Source organism: Theropithecus gelada, chromosome 2, assembly GCF_003255815.1.
Source record: "Theropithecus gelada isolate Dixy chromosome 2, Tgel_1.0, whole genome shotgun sequence".
NCBI lineage: Eukaryota > Metazoa > Chordata > Mammalia > Primates > Cercopithecidae > Theropithecus > Theropithecus gelada.
This window is the reverse complement of record NC_037669.1, coordinates 131,634,888-131,653,496: the sequence shown is the minus strand read 5'-3', so window position 1 is coordinate 131,653,496 and position 18,609 is coordinate 131,634,888. Positions and strand designations below refer to the sequence as shown.

The 18,609-nt window shown below is 34.5% G+C and overlaps 1 protein-coding gene across 2 annotated transcripts in view; it reads left to right on the top strand.

Moving 5' to 3' along the window:
• SMC4 (structural maintenance of chromosomes 4) overlaps positions 1-18,609 on the top strand; it is a 37,411-nt gene that overhangs the window by 9,609 nt on the left and 9,193 nt on the right. For both annotated transcript variants that reach the window (XM_025374800.1, XM_025374801.1), the window contains exons 6-17: positions 3,170-3,334; positions 3,574-3,701; positions 4,694-4,834; positions 5,567-5,717; positions 7,421-7,585; positions 8,794-9,027; positions 10,729-10,914; positions 12,108-12,269; positions 14,453-14,678; positions 14,791-14,870; positions 15,980-16,132; positions 17,585-17,711. In XM_025374800.1, the coding sequence (XP_025230585.1) occupies positions 3,170-3,334; positions 3,574-3,701; positions 4,694-4,834; positions 5,567-5,717; positions 7,421-7,585; positions 8,794-9,027; positions 10,729-10,914; positions 12,108-12,269; positions 14,453-14,678; positions 14,791-14,870; positions 15,980-16,132; positions 17,585-17,711 (1,918 nt within the window). The remainder of the gene's footprint in view (positions 1-3,169; positions 3,335-3,573; positions 3,702-4,693; positions 4,835-5,566; positions 5,718-7,420; positions 7,586-8,793; positions 9,028-10,728; positions 10,915-12,107; positions 12,270-14,452; positions 14,679-14,790; positions 14,871-15,979; positions 16,133-17,584; positions 17,712-18,609) is intronic.

The window sequence follows — 18,609 nt, the reverse complement described above, 5'->3', positions numbered from 1 at the left end:
GAATGGCGTAAACCCGGGAGGCGGAGCTTGCAGTGAGCTGAGATCCGGCCACTGCACTCCAGCCTGGGCGACAGAGCGAGACTCCGTCTCAAAAAAAAAAACAAAACATTTTTTGTCTGTGATTGTGCCAGTCACTATTTGTGATTTGGATTGAACCTTGATATGACTTTAAATTCAAGTTGATGTTTTAAAATTATTTCTGAAATTTATTGAGCTTATTGCCCTAAATTAAAACTATATTCTATGATTTTACATGAGTTATGTAAGTTTTCTGAAGAAATAAGCAGGAATCCTTTAGGCATAGACTGTCAGTCTACAGATTACATAGGAGATGGCACAAATGAAGAAGGAAGATTGGAAATGGTAGCAAGTGGTAGGGCAGGCAAAGGACATCAAAGAACAGAGCAACAAGAAAAGTCACAGGTTGTCATTGTGATACCACAGTAGTCTTAATAGTCAAAGGACAAGTAAAGGCCTGTTAATACTGCCTGTTGATTCAATAATGCTAATCTGATAATATGGTAACTGGTTTTTAAAAAAGCAATACAGTATAATAAGACTGAATGTTATGTAGGATTTGAGATGTAACTATTTTGCTTCGTAAATATCCTGTCTTTAAAAAAAAAAAAAAAGCTTGTCAACTTTATTAGAGTAAGAGGAAATCATAGCTGTATCTTTCATTTTGTTTGGAGAGAGAGGAACAACCAACCAAAAATAAGCAACCATTGTTATTTACCCAAAGCTAAGCTGTTTCTTAATAGCTGTACTCTGTCTCTTCAATAAGTAATTTGCCAGGAGAAATATGATGTTTTTAAGGAATATTTTTATCAGCGTAAACTGTTAACTGAATCCCAACTTTTAGCTATCTGAAAAATGTATACTTAAATAATAATATGGCCATTTGACTCAAATGTAAGTTCTCTTAGGATGGTTTTTCATTTTCTTAAAATATGTGTTCAGATATTATCCTTGAATTGGGTAGAATATTAGTTGTCAGATATTGTTTCTTATTTGGATTATAAACACTAACCCACAGGATTTAAACTAAAACTTCTAGACTAGGCATAGTGGTTCCTGCCCTTAATCCCAGCATTTTGGGAAGCTAAGGTAAAAGATGGCTTGAGCCCAGGAGTTGAAGACCAGCCTGGACAACATAGGGGAACCACCATCTGTACAAAAAAAAAATTTTTTTTAAAGATTAGCTGGGTGTGGTGGTGTGCATCTGTAGTCCCAGCTACTTGGGACACTGAGCTGGGCGGATTGCTTGAGCCTGGAAGGTCAAGTCTGCAGAGAGCTGAGACTGCACCACTATGCTCCAGCTTAGGTGACAGAGCAAGACCCTATCTCAAAAAAATAATAAATGAATGAACAAACAAACTGCAGCCTCTAGATCAGTGGTTCTCAGCTGACAGTAATTCTGCTCCCCTTCCCATAGGACATTCAGCAACATCTGAAGACAGTTTGGGTTGTTATAGCTGTTGGAAGGGGGGATGCTACTGGTGTCTAGTGGGTGAAAGTCAGAAATGCTATTAAAGCATCTTATAATGCCCAGCATAGCTCTCCACAACAAAGTATATCCAGCCCAAAATGTCAGTACTGCCACTGTTGATAAACCCTACATAGATACAAACTTTGAAAAAGACTCTTGGCTTCCTCAGTGACTTAACGTTCATCCTGTATAATCCAAAGGTTTGGGCGTTTTTCCAGGCTTCATTCCTGTCTAAAACTTAAAACTATTGCTGCAAACTTTTAGAGAGAAGTAACAGTTGAAAGCAGAATAAAATACTTTATGTAAATATCTACATATTTTCACTTTATACAGATTCATACATAATATGAATGTTATGGAAAATAACTTTTGGGGTAACAGTTTTACTTTGTTGATAATCATTGTGCTAATAGACTGTCAAAAGTATCGAAAAGTGATGTATACAAATAAAATTATGCCTTAATGAGTAGATTTTCAAATGAGCTGTTTTGTCCTGTTATTAAATTGTCTACGTTTTGTAATTATGTTGAGCCTTTTGGTGAATATGATGCTCTCAGTAAGTTTTACCCCACATTTTTAAGGTTCACCTGTGTTCACTTAGGAAATGGGAATCACTAAGATATTTAAATTGAGAACAATATACTATTTTTAATATGTAATTCTTTTTGTTGGTTTTTTTCATCTTAGCTATTTTGCTGAAAATAAGAGGTATATCTTTTTTTCACTTGCCTGTACCTGTTCTTCATTGTAATAGTTTAGAGTACAAACAAGCTACTTCTATAAAGTAGAGGCATTTGGCCTGAACGTATTCAGACAAAATTTTCTCTCCACCATCAAACTAAATGGCTGCCTGGCAGTCAGCCTTGGTGGTTACTTATTATGGATTTTTTTTCTCTTTTCTCTTCATAATTAAACTGCATAAATGCAAATATGTAAAGTTAATCAAAGATTTTAATTACATTTCAAAGTTGTTATATTAGTGATTACAAACTAAAAGTTTTCTGATGTCTTATATACCAGTGCCATTAGTTTTCTCTAGTCAAGGTGTGATCAGTTTGATTTCTATTATTACCATGAAAAATGGGTAATATCCTTTTCTACCAAAGGCTCTTGTTTTTAGAAAATTGAACATTTAAGTTTTTGACTACCTTTGAAACCTATTACTTGTTAAGGAACTCATAATAACCATATTTATAGAGAAAGTTGGTAATACTACTTTGGGACAGGGTTCCTAGCACAGTTTAATGATGCAAGTGTTTTTGAAAATTATTTTAGAACAGGAGCTTCAGTTGTGTTATTAATAGTTGATAATGTTGCCACTATAATCAGATTGCAGATTAAGTGAATGCTTTCCTAAATTTTACTTGTTTTATTTTTATATTGAACATTCTAGATGGGGAACTGTGTGTGTATATATAAGTGGATGTATATTACACTTTTATAAGGATTTATCTAAGGGAATATAAATTCATGTTTCATATCTCCTTATGTAAAATTAAAACTCCTAGGAATACCAGTGAAAATAACATTTTTATTTATACCTTATGCAATCGTTGAACTATTGTACCTTATTTAGATGTTTATTACTCTTGGCTTTGTTATTTAACCGCTCCCAATTCTCACTTAAGATTGATTTAGCTAAACATATACAGTGAGTATGAAATATAACTTTTTTTAAAGGGCGAAGTTGAACAAATTGCTATGATGAAACCAAAAGGCCAGACTGAACACGATGAGGGTATGCTTGAATATTTAGAAGATATAATTGGTTGTGGACGGCTAAATGAACCTATTAAAGTCTTGTGTCGGAGAGTTGAAATATTAAATGAACACAGAGGAGAGAAGGTGAATCTGCTGTAGACTTTCATTGTATATCAATGTTTCATTTATGATTTAACACATTTTACTAAATCAGATAGTCATGTTATAATACTTCATAATGAAATGTTATCTCTTATATTGAAGTTATATATTAACATTTAAGATCAACGTTCTTACTGTTTTTAGTCTAATGTTTGCATATTTTAAGTTCATATTGTATATATGAAGTGTGTATTCAGTCTTTAAACTTTTAATTTCTATAGTTAAACAGAGTAAAGATGGTGGAAAAGGAAAAGGATGCCTTAGAAGGAGAGAAAAACATAGCTATTGAATTTCTTACCTTGGAAAATGAAATATTTAGAAAAAAGAATCATGTTTGTCAATATTATATGTAAGTGCCTTGATTTATCAATTTTTATATTACTTTTTAACCATTAAGTCAAAGCCCTTCTCTTTTCCTAGAGAAACATAAAGACTGAAGTGAAAAAAGTCTCTAAACATTGTTTTGACTGGATGTGTGAGCTCATGCCAGTAATTCCAGCACTTTGGGAGGCTAAGACAGGAGGGTCGCTTGAGGCCAGGAGTTCAAGACCAGCCTGGGCAACATAGCAAGACCCCATCTCTACAAAAAAGAAATTATGTGGTGAATTTATCTGATGTGAGGACTATCTGGCTGTCACCCCATTGATCACCAGGGTTGAATTTATTAAATTAGGCATATTTATCAATTCACTGAAGCTGACTTTTTTAGTATCCTACTTTAAGTTGGGAGGTGGGTTCGCAGGTATTTATTACTATGCTTAATCCTTTTACATGTGCACTTTTTAAAATTTGTGTAATAGCAGATCTGATTTTTTTCAGCTTACAGCGAACTTTTTTTTGAGACGAGGCTCTGTCACCCAGGGTAGAGCGCAGTATGTGATCACGGCTCACTGCAATCTCAACCTTCTGGACTCAGTTGATCCTCCCACCTCTACTTCATGAGTAGCTGGGACTACAGGGTGCAAACCAATACACCTGGCTAATTATTGTTGTTGCTGGGATTTTTTTGTATTTGTTTTTTCTTTTTTTGGTAGAGTTGGTGTTTTGCCATGTTGCCCAAGCTGGTCTCAAACTTCTGGGTTCAGGCAGTCTGCCTGTCTCAGCCTCCTAAGTGCTGGGATTACAGGCGTCAGCCACCGCATTGGTACAATGAAACCGATTTTTGTTCCTAAATTCTAGCCTTGACCCAAGGAGATTTTTCCCTTCATAGCCTAGGTAGTCACATATTGACTAGTATAATAATAATTTAGAAACAGCTAATTTTACTAAAATTGTTATACAGTTTTAGAAATGGCATTTTAGGAGCTTCAATTTCTTTTTTTTTTTTTTTCCTTCCTCTAGTTATGATTTGCAGAAACGAATTGCTGAAATGGAAACTCAAAAGAAAAAAATTCATGAAGATACCAAAGAAATTAATGAGAAGAGCAGTATACTGTCAAATGAAATGAAAGCTAAGAATAAAGATGTAAAAGATATAGAAAAGTAATAATATTTTGGAAAGTACTAAGAGTATTTAGATAATTTTATTACATGTGTATTTATATATAAACTTACTGCCAGCACATTATGAGTGTAAGACATTTGCCAGCATATCAAGTGGTGGCCCCCGTGGCAGGAAAAAAAAAAAAAAAAACCTTGCCTCACATCCAGTTCATTATTACAGATCAAATGCCCTACTCTTAAGTCTTGGAACCGTGGGGATGCTACCCCCTAGTGGCATAGCACAGTAACAAACAATAAGCATTTGGCTTGACAGGTTAATTAATAGTCACAAATCTGATAGAGGGGTAGGATTTGGGTTGTTCTAGATAAATTTTGAAGGATTTTATCATGTCCCTACTTATGCCATTTTTCAGTGACACTAGTATCTCTATTTTTAAATAAAAAATTTGTATAGTAACTTGTAAGTATATTCATAAAAGGTAAAAAAAAAATTTTTACTCCTATGGTAAAAATTTTATATACCTAGACATTGCAGTCACTGGAAAATGTAGTATTTTGCATCCAACTTAGAAAGGCAAAATTGCTGTCATAATCACAAATACAGGTGCTTCTTCAACTATGGGGAGAGGGATCATTTGGAAGAAGGAGAGATTTAGGATCTTGCCTTATTAAAAGCCTGAACATATTTATAGAGGAAGTGTTCCAGGTAGGAAATATAACATGGTTTTAAAATACCTGAACATTCAAAATAATGACTACTTGCTTTGCTAGGAAACTGAATAAAATTACAAAATTTATTGAGGAGTATAAAGAAAAATTTACACAACTAGATTTGGAAGATGTTCAAGTTAGAGAAAAATTAAAACATGCAACTAGTAAAGTCAAAAAACTGGAGAAACAACTTCAAAAAGATAAAGAAAAGGTAGGTGTTAGAAAAAAATTCTTAAGATATCATGTCTGAATATCATATCTAGTTTTCATGGAAGTGTTTGCCTCTTATTGCCTAAGAGAATGAATTAGTATTCTAAATGTTGTTTTAAGATTTGTCTCTGAACATGATTTTACCCCCTCTAGGGAAACCATGCTTCCACTGACTTTATTTTGCAGGAGGTTTTTTGTTTGGTTTTGGAGTTTTGTAGAAATGGGGTCTCAGTCTGTTGCCCAGGCTAGCGTTCAGTGGTATGATTATAGTCTTGAACTCCTGGACTTAAGCAATCCTCCTACCTCAGCCTCCCAAAGTAACTTGGACTACAGGTGTGAGCCATTGCTCCTAGCTTGACTTTAAGTTTTAAAGTTTATATTACAATAATATATGTTATTGGGAAAACATTTACCGCAGTTCCATTTTGGTGTTAATTTTAATTTTCTTTTTCCTAAAGTAGTAGTTTTTAAAGATATTTAGGTTAAGTATTATAGGCTTTAAAATATTGCCTGTCTTCTACAAAAAACTAAGCTAACAGTATCAGAGCAGGATTTCGCAAGAATTACCAATGTTGGCCAGGCATGATGGCTTACACCTATGTTCCCAGTGCTTTGGGAGGCCAAAGTTGGAGAACTGCTTGATGCTAGGAGTTTAAGACCAGCCTGGGCAAGATAGTAAGATCCTATCTCTACAGAAATTTAAAAATTAGCCAGGCTTGGTGGAACATGCCTAGTAAGTCCTAGCTAGTCAGGAGACAGAGGCGGCAGGATGCCTTGAGTTCAAGGTTCCGGTGAACAGTGATCAAGCCACTGCATCCAGCCTGGGCGACAAAGTGAGACTCTATGTCTTAGAGATAGGAAAGCTCATAATTTGGAGTCTCTTAAGCTGTGTTCATGTTCGTAGCTCTATCATATATAAATAGATATGATACCTTAACCCCAGCCCCGCGAAAAAAAGCTTTGTTGCATATGTTTACACAGTAATTATAGATTAGGCTCTATGCTATAAGCATTTTCTAAATGTATTTGTTCACAAAATACTTTCTGCTTAGCACAGCTGATAAATATGTTGAGTCAGTGTTTAAGGAAATGGCATTTTGGGAAATGTTGAACTTCACTGGAACTACATAATCAGAGTAAACAAAATAACAAGGCTTTGGGGGTAACCCCAAAGACTTGACAATCTTATTTAAGTGTAACTGTTACAGAGTCATTAGCCTTTAGGCATAGACTGCGTGAATAAGTGATTATTATCAGAATATGTTAATGGAATAAAATATTAGCCCTACATGATGACTCTGGAAGAGTAAAGTGAAAGATTTTAGGATTGGGGAAGATGGTAAAGATAATTTGTGGTAACTTATGATATACCAGGAAGGATAGTTTAGAAAATTCCTTGTAGTCAGAGCGTATTTATAGCTAAAGAAGAATAGTTACAACCTGAAATCAGGAGAGAAGGATGACAGACCTAAGGCCCTGCCAGAGAGAATTTTCCTTCGTAAGAAGTCAGGTGTTTGTAGTAGTTTTACTGTTAGATTGAAATAATCTAGAAATTACGTGAACAGTCGGGAAAATACTTGTTAGCTAATTTAACTCTGATTATAAAGAAAACAAGAACTGAGAAATGCCTTTAAATAAGTCAAATATTGATAGTATTGGGTAGCATAAAGATGTATACTCCTATAACTTGTTTTATAACCTCAGGTTGAAGAATTCAAAAGTATACCTGCCAAGAGTAACAACGTCATTAATGAAACAACAACCAGAAACAATGCCCTCGAGAAAGAAAAAGAGAAAGAAGAAAAAAAATTAAAGGAAGTTATGGATAGCCTTAAACAGGAAACACAAGGGCTTCAGAAAGAAAAAGAAGTAAGATGTTTTTTATCAGTGTTTATTTTGGTGGCCTTTTTTTTTTTTTTAACTTAAAGATGATTTTTTCAAAAATATGAAACATGAACTGGTAAGTTTGGACTTTTAATGTCCAACATTCCTAAAACTAGTCAACCTAGACTTAGATGACTATTCTTTTAATTCCTGCTGTCCTGTTTTTTAAAAAGTTAACTGAATGAGAATTTGTAGTAGTAGCAGAAGGTGTGATGTCAAATACAGTACCTTGATTATTATATATGCCACTCCTAGGCATGTTGAATCATCATATTTTGTTGCCACCTGTAAAACCTGGAGCCACACTAAGCACAGATTAATGTCTCCTTTCTTTTTGCTTCTATAGCTCTTGTGTAATAGTTAAAAGCTGTGGCTCTTGTTTCAAATCCTAGGTCAGTCACTTACTGTCTGTGTTCTTGTGCTGGTTGTTATGTCTCCAAGTCGTCTTCCTTAAAATGAGAAAGAATTATATCTACTTTGTGAAAATAAAGAATAAATATATATAAAGTACCAAGAAAGAAAATAAACGTTAGCTGTAATTTTAACACTTTATTAATAAAACGAGAGCATGAAGTTGTCACATTGATATGTACTATCTACCCCAAGAGTAAGTATAAAATTATCTTTGTTTATATGTACCACAGCATTTTTGACAATGCTAAGCATGTTAAATACATATGTTAATGGAAAATGGTAATTGAATTGACTGTATTAAAAAGTCATGGACTTAATAGAGTCTGCTTTGGAATATGGACATGTTCTAATGTCAAACTGTAAAACTTCGCAGGTTAGAATACCTGTGTGATAAAGTGTCAATGGATAATGCAGTAGCTTTCATGATGGGATACTTTATGGTTAGTGGATTTTCACTGTTTGCTCATTTAATATATATTGAGTACTCATGTGCCCTGAACCGCATGTTAATGACAAAGCTAGGCCTCAAATGTCTATTCCTCAGCATAATGATCTGCCTCACAAAGCTCTTGTGAAATCAGTTGGGAAAAAACTGTCTACAGTGAATGTTGACAACTAGGCAAAAACTGAATCTAGTCCACTTGTGAGAATTTTTTATTTCTATATACTGTGCTTGTAGAATTTCCTTTCTTAAATTGAATGTAAAATGTGTGGTTTCATTTCAGTGTAGGTTTGAAAGTAAATATCTGTCCAGATTTAATGAACTCATATTTTAACAGAGTCGAGAGAAAGAACTTATGGGTTTCAGCAAATCGGTAAATGAAGCACGTTCAAAGATGGATGTAGCCCAGTCAGAACTTGATATCTATCTCAGTTGTCATAATACTGCAGTGTCGCAATTAACTAAGGCCAAGGAAGCTCTAATTGCAGCTTCTGAGACTCTCAAAGAAAGGAAAGCTGCAATCAGAGATATAGAAGGAAAACTCCCTCAAACTGAACAAGAATTAAAGGAGGTAAATCTTTGCTTCTCTATTGCGTCAGAACATCCTTCATCACCTTTAGCTTTATACATTTTTGTTGTTTTTAATCTCAGCATCTAAGGTGATTAGTGATAGATAAATTTTCTTCATTTTATATAATCTCAAAAGAATGAGGTCAGCATTTCAGTATTCCATATGTGTGCTATGAAGAAACTGTATTATCCCCAGAAGCATCATACAGTAAATCACCACCACCACCCCACTGTGGAAATAATTTAAACAAAAGAAAGTTTGTGTTTCTTTAAATCTTAAGTATAGACAATTTATTTAAGGATAAATAAAAAACATTAAGTGTATATGTATTTATATAATGAATATAGAACAACTATCTTAGTGTGTTTTGGGTTTTGAATTTATGGATGTAGTTTCTTTGCTGGCATTCCAAAATGTTATAAACTAACCAAGATGTGTAGCTTAGCTTATCGGTGCCTGTCCCCTATCCTTGAGTGAATTAGATGTCTAAGGAATTTCATAAACTTTAAATCTCCAAAGATCTCCAAAACCTCAGTAGGCAAGGTGTCAAAAAAAAAAAAAAAAAAAAAGGCCGAGACAGGCGGATCACGAGGTCAGGAGATCAAGACCATCCTGGCTAACACGGTGAAACCCTGTCTCTACTAAAAAATACAAAAAACTAGCCGAGCGAGGTGGCGGGCGCCTGTAGTCCCAGCTACTCGGGAGGCTGAGGCAGGAGAATGGCAGGAACCCGGGAGGAGGACCTTGCAGTGAGCTGAGATCCGGCCACTGCACTCCAGCCTGGGCGACAAAGCGAGACTCCGTCTCAAAAAAAAAAAAAAACAACTGTTTGAAGTGTAATTATACTGAAAATAAATATGAGTCTTTTTCATTTTAGTAAATGCATACTATTTGGTCATCAGGGAATTTCATGACCAGGGAGAATTTAAATGTAAATTAAGTTAGATCCAGTGACTACTTCTATCTTCCTGGTGAATCCGTTTATTTTGGGATGACTTATGTCAGTAACCTGGTTTAAACTTTATGCCAGTGCAGTAAGTAATAGACATAATTTAAATCTAGTGGATGGAGGAGAATACCAGTTACAAAAAATGGCTGCTGCTAAGTTGGAGATTGAGAAACTGAGAGGCTGTATTTATGTGTGCATGTGTGTGGTTCCTCTCTTGTTGGGAGCCTGGCATTTTTGTATAGCAATAGAATTATCCAGTCCTCTTTCTCCCCTTTGTTTCAGAGGTGTGCTTTTTCTCCAGCACCCCCCAGCCCCATTCAGCTAAAATAAAGCACCGCATTACCATAGTCCTGCCCAGTTATTCATACCTTGGATCCTGTTTCTGGGTCTGCTTTTAATTAGGGCAGAGCTTAAGAATTAGGGCACACTTACATATAACTATGTAGCGTCAAACTGGGATTTTCACAGCCCCAGGTACACTTTCTCTATCAGGATGAACTAATTGCTCCTGGAAAAATACTACACTTAATGTTTTCTTTTATTGACCCAAGTAATTTATGCCCCTTTTAAACCCATCCATATTTGCCACAACCAAACCAGCAATCGCCATACAGCTGCTCAGTTTTGGTTCACATTTTTATTGTTGGTCTTTTTTTTTTCTTTGTTATTAAAGAATTACAACTAATTCAGTGCAATGACTGATCATATTTAGGAGTTAATGCTTCTGGATTTCATTTTATTTTCACTTTTAGAAAGAAAAAGAACTTCAAAAACTTACACAAGAAGAAATAAACTTTAAAAGTTTGGTTCATGATCTCTTCCAAAAAGTTGAAGAAGCAAAGAGCTCATTAGCAATGAATCGAAGTAGGGGGAAAGTCCTTGATGCAGTAATTCAAGAAAAAAAATCTGGCAGGATTCCAGGAATATATGGAAGATTGGTAAGGTAGATTTTGGGGGGGCATGGCTTTACTTTTATTTTTTAAGAAAGTGTAACATTTTTTTGCCTTAAACAACTGTATTTCAAATGTCACTGTATATAAAATAACATTCATTTTCTTTGTTTTAAAGCACATTTATTTTTAAACATTTTGCCCTTACAGTTTCTTGTTTATTTAGCTTTAGATAAATACAGTTATTTCATACCTGTCAAGAAAAATATTAGTAATGGCACACAAACTTAAAACCATTTTATCCTTTTTTTAAAAGAAAGAATTTACCCAGGCATAATGGCGTGTGCCTGTAGTCCCAGCTGTTGGAGAGGCAGAGGCAGAAGGATCACTTGAGCCTAGGAGTTCAAGTCCATCCTGGGCAATATAACAAAGTCCGTTTTTTAAAAAATGAAAAATTTTTAAAAAGTTGGTGTATTTGGGGTTTCACACCATTTTACTTAGGTTTTGGCTAGCATTTAAGGATATAACAAGGGATAATCTAAAAATGTAAGGCTAGCAATAGCCATTACTGCTTCTGAGCCTCGAGGGAAGGGAGTTGTGGTTCAGAGGAAATGGGGAAAATCGATACCTTAACCCCACCTATTTCCTGCCCTCTAGTCTTAACTGAAACCTCATATTGGCTGAAGCTGGAGAGTCAAAGGAGCCAGTTGATACAGTCCTTAAGTCAGCCTTTCGGAGAAGGGAACAAAGTGATTTAAAAGGGCAAATGAAAAATTACCCAACGTGATTGCTTCTACATCTTGTATCAGGGGACTTCCACCTGATTTTCTTGAGGATAAACAGTTTGATCCTATTCATTTGCTCTCAAGGAAAGCCCAAACCAGTGAATACTGCTAGATAGCTGTGTAATAGATAAACAGATAAATGTGTTTCATCACGATTTACATAATTTTAGATGCTTTTCAGTAATTCAGAGTTTCTGAGTTGTTTTGCTTATAGTTCATTTACGTTTTATAGCTTCACATTTTCATAAAATGAAAACAGTTCTTTCGTGCTCATTAGAAATTCAAGCTGCATATTCATAAACTATATATTTTGTATTTTGTTGTGTACCCTTTTGTACCCTTTAAAACCATGTCTACATAAAGTTTTTCAGTTAAAAGAACTTTTTAAAACTTGTTGAATGAAATGGTCCTGTGCTTTTTGCCTAACTCTTTTTTCCCCCCACTCTTAATTATTAGGGGGACTTAGGAGCCATTGATGAAAAATACGATGTGGCTATATCATCCTGTTGTCATGCATTAGACTACATTGTTGTTGATTCTATTGATACAGCCCAAGAATGTGTAAACTTCCTTAAAAGACAAAATATTGGAGTTGCAACCTTTATAGGTTTAGATAAGGTGGGTATTCATAATAACCTACCTATAATAGAATTTTTAAGTGCTAAGTGTTTTTTCATTTTGGATTCTAGCTTTTTCTTTATGGTTACTCAGTGAACACCTGATGGGTTTTGAGGATTATTTTATGTTCTGAGGTTATATGATTATAAAAACTTGTTTGACATATTGCAGTGCCTCCATTAAAGAAATGTACATTCCAGAGTTAAAAGGAAACCTTTATTGAGATAATTTATCTACAATAAAATTTATCATTTTAGGCTGGGTGTGGTGGCTTATGCCTTTAATCCCAGCACTTTGGGAGTCCAAGGCAGGCGGATCACGAGGTCAGGAGTTTGAGACCAGCCTGGCCAACATGGCAAAACCCCATCTCTACTAAAAATACAAAAATTAGCTAGGCATGGTGGTGAGCGCCTGTAATCTCAGCTACTCAGGAGGCTGAGGCAGGAGAATTGCCTAAACCTGGGAGGTAGAGGTTGCAGTGAACCTAGATTGTGCCACTGCACTTCAGTCTGGGTGACAGTGAGACTCAAAAAAAAAAAAAAGAAATCATTTTAAAGTATGCAGTTTGGTGGGTATTAGTATATTCACAGTGTTGTTCACCATGACCACTGTCTGATTCCAGGATATTTTTTATCACTCCAGAAAGAAACCCCATAGACAGTAACAGTCACTCCCTATACCCCTTCACCTCCTCCAAACACTAATTACTTTTTTGTCTCTATAGATTTATCTACATATAAATGGAATCATATGATATATGGCCTTCTTATACAGCTACATTTACTTAGCAGGTTTTCAGGTTCATCTGTGTTGAAGTATGTATCAGTACTTCGTTCCCTTTTATTGCCAAATGGTATCTGTTACATCATTTTGTATAACCATTTGTCAGTTGATGGACACTTGTGTTTTCACTTGCTGACTGCTTTGGCAATACTTCTGCTATGAACGTTTGTGTACAAGTTTTTGAATGAACATGTATTTTCAGTTCTTTTGGGTATATACCTAGGGTAGAACCGTTGGGTCATACGGTAATTCTATGTTTAACTTTTTGAAGAACTGTCAAGACTGTTTCCACAGTGGCTGTACCATTTCCCACAAGCATGTGTAAGGGTTCCAGTTTCTTTACATCCTCGTTAACACTTGTTATGGTACATCTTTTTGATTATAGTCATCTCAGTGAATATGAAGTGGGATCTCATGGTTTTGATTAGCATTTTCCTGATGACTTATGATAGTAAAAGTCCTTTTATGTCCTTGGCCATTTTTTATCTTCCTTGGAGAAATGTTTGTTCAAATCCTTTGCCCATTTTTTAATTGGTTTCTCTGTTGAATTGTAGGATTTCTTTATTCTGAATACAAATCTCTTGTGAGATGATTTACAGATATTTTACCCCATTCCTTGGATTGTATTTTCACTTTCTTGATGGTATCCTTTGAGGCACAATTTATCTTTTTTTCCTTTGGTTGCTTGTGTTTTGGGTATTATACCCAAGAAACACTGCCTAATCCAAGGTCACGGTGATTTACCTCCTTTGTTTTCTTCTAGGAGTTCTGTAGTTTTAGCTTTATATTTAGGTTTTAATCTATTTTGAGTTAATTTTTCACGTGATATAGAGTAGGGATCAAACTGCTCTTTCCATGCAGCTATCCAGTTATTCCAGCACCATTTGTTGAAAAGATTCTTTACCCCATTGAATTTTCTTGGCATCCTTGTTGAAACCACCCAGCCATTAATGTAAAGGTTTATCTCTGGGCTTTCAATTTTATTACTTGTGCTGGTCTTGATTATTACAGCATTGTAATAAGTTTTAAAATCAGGAAGTCTGAGTCCTGTAATTTTGTTCTTTATCATATTGACTGTTCTTGGGTCCCCAGAATTTGTATATATGAATTTTAAGATCCAGATGGTCAATTACTGCCACAAAAAAAAAGGCGAGGAAGTAACTGGGATTTTGATACAGGTTGTATTGAATTTGTAGATCAGTTTAGATAGTATTGCCATCTTAACAATATTAAATCTTTAGATCCACAAACATGGGATGTCTTCCATTTATTTAGGTCTAATTTTATAACCTTTTGTGTACATTTCTTGTTTCTTCTGTTAAATTTATTCCTATGGGGTTTTTTTCTGAGTTTTCTTTTTTGTTACTGTGTTTGTTTGTTTGTTTGTTTTTCACTTGTAGATGGCTGTATGGGCAAAAAAGATGACCAAAATTCAAACTCCTGAAAATACTCCTCGTTTATTTGATTTAGTAAAAGTAAAAGATGAGAAAATTCGCCAGGCTTTTTATTTTGCTTTACGAGATACCTTAGTAGCTGACAACTTGGATCAAGCCACAAGAGTAGCGTATCAAAAAGATAGAAGGTGGAGAGTGGTAACTTTACAGGGACAGATCATAGAACAGTCAGGTAATAGTGTTTTTGTTTCTTTGTTTTTGTTTTTGTTTTTTTTTTCTACCAGCATTGACTTTAATCTTGTTGGGGAGACATCTGAAACTGACTTCTCGCCCCTATTTTCCAGGTACAATGACTGGTGGTGGAAGCAAAGTAATGAAAGGAAGAATGGGTTCCTCACTTGTCACTGAAATCTCTGAAGAAGAGGTCAGCATATCTGAAATTGTAGCCAGACTTTTTTTTTTTTTTTTTTTTTAATAGCTTTACTGAAGTACATACATTCTACAAAATTTGGCCATTTTAAGTATGGTGTACTCAAACTTTAATAGACTGAATTTTCTGTAAATGACTAGGAGTTTTTTATGTAAAACCCTTTAAAGTTTTAGAAAACAAAATATTAATTAGAAACTATATGCTCAAAATCTTTTAATTAGTACATTTGGATCATACAGATATTCCATAACTTACATAATTATTTCTGTTTTACATTTAACTTATTGGGGTTTTTTTGCATTATTGCTATATTACATAATTTTTTATTTCAAAATAATTATAAGCAGAGCAAAGACTTCTTGATGCAAATCTCAACTTTACTTCAAAGTATTTTGTACTTTTTTCCTCCTCAAAAACATGTTCCTAGATAGCCTGAATACCTTTTCCCATATTTTATACTTTTATCCTTCTCAAAAACATGTTCTTAGATAGCCTGAATACGTTTTCCCAAAGTGTTGTGCTTTGATTTTTTCCTCCCATATTTTGAAAATACGAGTTTATATCCTTCCACTTAAGTATTTGAATGCTGTACCTTCATTGAAGTAATAGGTGACTTTACAACACTTAGTTACCTTTCCATCTTATTACTTGATCAAGAAATTATTTGACCATCTCCTGAACTTTAAGCTTGGGATTGGAACGGGTGGTTTGATTTTGTTCTAGTCTTTAAAATCAGAAGTTTTAGACCGGGCATGGTGGCTCACACCTGTAATCCCAGCACTTTGGGAGGCCAAGGCGGTCGGATCACAAGGTCAGGAGTTCAAGACTGGCTTGGCCAACATAGTGAAACCCCGTCGCTACTAAAAATACAAAAATTAACTGGGTGTGGTGGCACACACCAGTAGTCCCAGCTACTCGGGAGGCTGAGGCAGGAGAATCACTTGAACCCAGGAGGCGGAGGTTGCAGTGAGCTAAAACTGCACCATTGCACTCCAGCCTGGGCGACAGAAGTTTTAGTTTTCTTCGTAAGTTGACTTTTCTGTCAATCTGAAATGGCTCTTAGAGAAAACTTTTTTTAATAGCTTTTAAAACTTACTTTGTAGGTAAACAAAATGGAATCACAGTTGCAAAACGACTCTAAAAAAGCAATGCAAATCCAAGAACAGAAAGTACAACTTGAAGAAAGAGTAGTTAAGTTACGGCATAGTGAACGAGAAATGAGGAACACGCTAGAAAAATTTACTGCAAGCATCCAGGTATGTGCATGTGTGTGTGTACTGAAACTATTTGGGATTCAGCAGGAATTTATCAGAACCATTTTGCTATTTGCTTACAATTTATAAAATATATAAGGGAGGGAGAAGAGAGGATCTATAGGCAGATGTAACTCTTGATGATTTTGTTTCATTGAGTATTAATAGATAATGCCCTGTCACAGTGTTGCCCCAACCACAGCTATTCCTGTTTTCCATTTGTACTCCATAGAAACATTACTTTCCTTAACAACGATGTGGCCCTTTATTTTTATTCTTTTCAAAGTGGAATTTTTTTTAATTATGAAAAAGCAATGCACTCCCACTTTTTTTTTTTATTACTTTCCTTAACAACGATGTGGCCCTTTATTTTTATTCTTTTCAAAGTGGAATTTTTTTTAATTATGAAAAAGCAATGCACTCCCACTTTTTTTTTTTATTACTTTCCTTAACAACGATGTGGCCCTTTATTTTTATTCTTTTCAAAGTGGAATTTTTTTTAATTATGAAAAAGCAATGCACTCCCACTTTTTTTTTTTATTACTTTCCTTAACAACGATGTGGCCCTTTATTTTTATTCTTTTCAAAGTGGAATTTTTTTTAATTATGAAAAAGCAATGCACTCCCACTTTTTTTTTTTATTACTTTCCTTAACAACGATGTGGCCCTTTATTTTTATTCTTTTCAAAGTGGAATTTTTTTTAATTATGAAAAAGCAATGCACTCCCACTTTTTTTTTTAAGTTTCCAGAAAATACCCAAATGATCACCTTCAATTTTGACGCATGTTCTTTCAACTTTTCTAATACCTAGTTTGCATGTAACATATTTATATATGTGGTAGATATGTATATATAAAGTGTGCATATGGTTTTTTTAATGTCATACTAACTTTTCTTAATAAAATATGGTTTTCTTCTCAAGCCAATATAAATGTACTTTGTTTTTAATTGCTTTAGAGCATTTTGTTTATACCATAATTGACCATTTTTTTTGTATTATGTACATGGCTATGTTAAAAAAAAAATCCTTGTAGGTATACCTTGATTCATTCAGTTATTTCCTTAGATTTCAAAAATTACAAGTATTAGACCATATGTGTACAATGTTTAAGGCATTTGTTGCATAATGCCAGATTGTTTTCAAAAGTTATAATTTATGCACTACTAACAGCATATTCAAATAATTATTTTTCCAAGTCTTTGAACACTAGGGTGGTCTAAATAAGTTTGCTATCTTGTAAACAGAAATGTGGCATTTTAACTTGTCTTTATAACGAGCTTACACATTTTGTTTTTGTTGGCCATTTTCATTTTTTATATCAATGGCGCATGTCTTCCCTTTTCCTATTAGTGTGTGTCTTTTTCTTGAAGATTTTAAGTGCTCTTTTTAAAAATTAACAATGTTTACAGCAAATGTTAAAATATTGACCTTAAATGTTAAAACTTTTTTGTAGCGTTTAATAGAGCAAGAAGAATATTTGAATGTCCAAGTTAAGGAACTTGAAGCCAATGTACTTGCTACAGCCCCTGACAAAGAAAAGCAGAAATTGCTAGAAGAAAACGTTAGTGCTTTCAAAACAGGTATGTTTAAAGATAGACCTTTTTTGAAAACAAAAACAGGTTTTTAAAGCTTGCAATATTTAAGAAGCAGTGGAATAATAATAGAAGCTAAGTATATGCAAGTCATTGCACTCTTTTATGGTGTTATAAAGTAAGTGCTGTTAAGTCTCATTTCACAAATAAGGAAACTGAGGCACAGTGGTGCGTGTGTGTGTGTGTATACATATATAATTTGCCTAAGGTCACACAGTACGTGGTGGTTTAGGAATAGGTGATATAGTCTGATTTTTGAGCCCATGTTTTTAATGTCATACTTTGTATACTTTGACCCTAATCATTCCAAAACCCCTTCAAGATAGTGGTTATAGATTTAGAAAAACTAAATCACTCAAATAACAGGGAATAAGTGGTATGCACTCAAAAACAATGTGTAGTTGTATTTTTTTTTCTTTTATAACTTCTTGTGCACATATAGACGTGTAAATGTTCTACCAAAATAGAATCTTTAGGCAGGAAAAGGAATTCATAGGCAGAATTGGCTCTGTAGCCTTAATTGAAATCCCCTGATCACGCACTTGAGCAGCTGTGCTTCTCTTTCCATGTTGGCTTCAATCAAACATAGATGTGCATCTTACTGAGAGAAGGGATGGTGAATTATGCCACAGTCCCGTTCCAGGTTTACACAATCTTAGCTAGTGACTCCAGCAAACACAGCAAGCTTCATTTTTATTCTTAAGACGGATCCCTGTTAGTTTGCTTCGTGAGCCAAGGAAGACAAATACCGATTAACCATCCCAAAAAACTAATGAGAGTGGAGTTGTAGCAGTTATCCAACTGCTCCAAAAATGAGGGGATTTTCTTCCCAAAGAAAAAGATTTTTAAATGTTGACACATTTCCACAATGCGTATCAAATGTTCA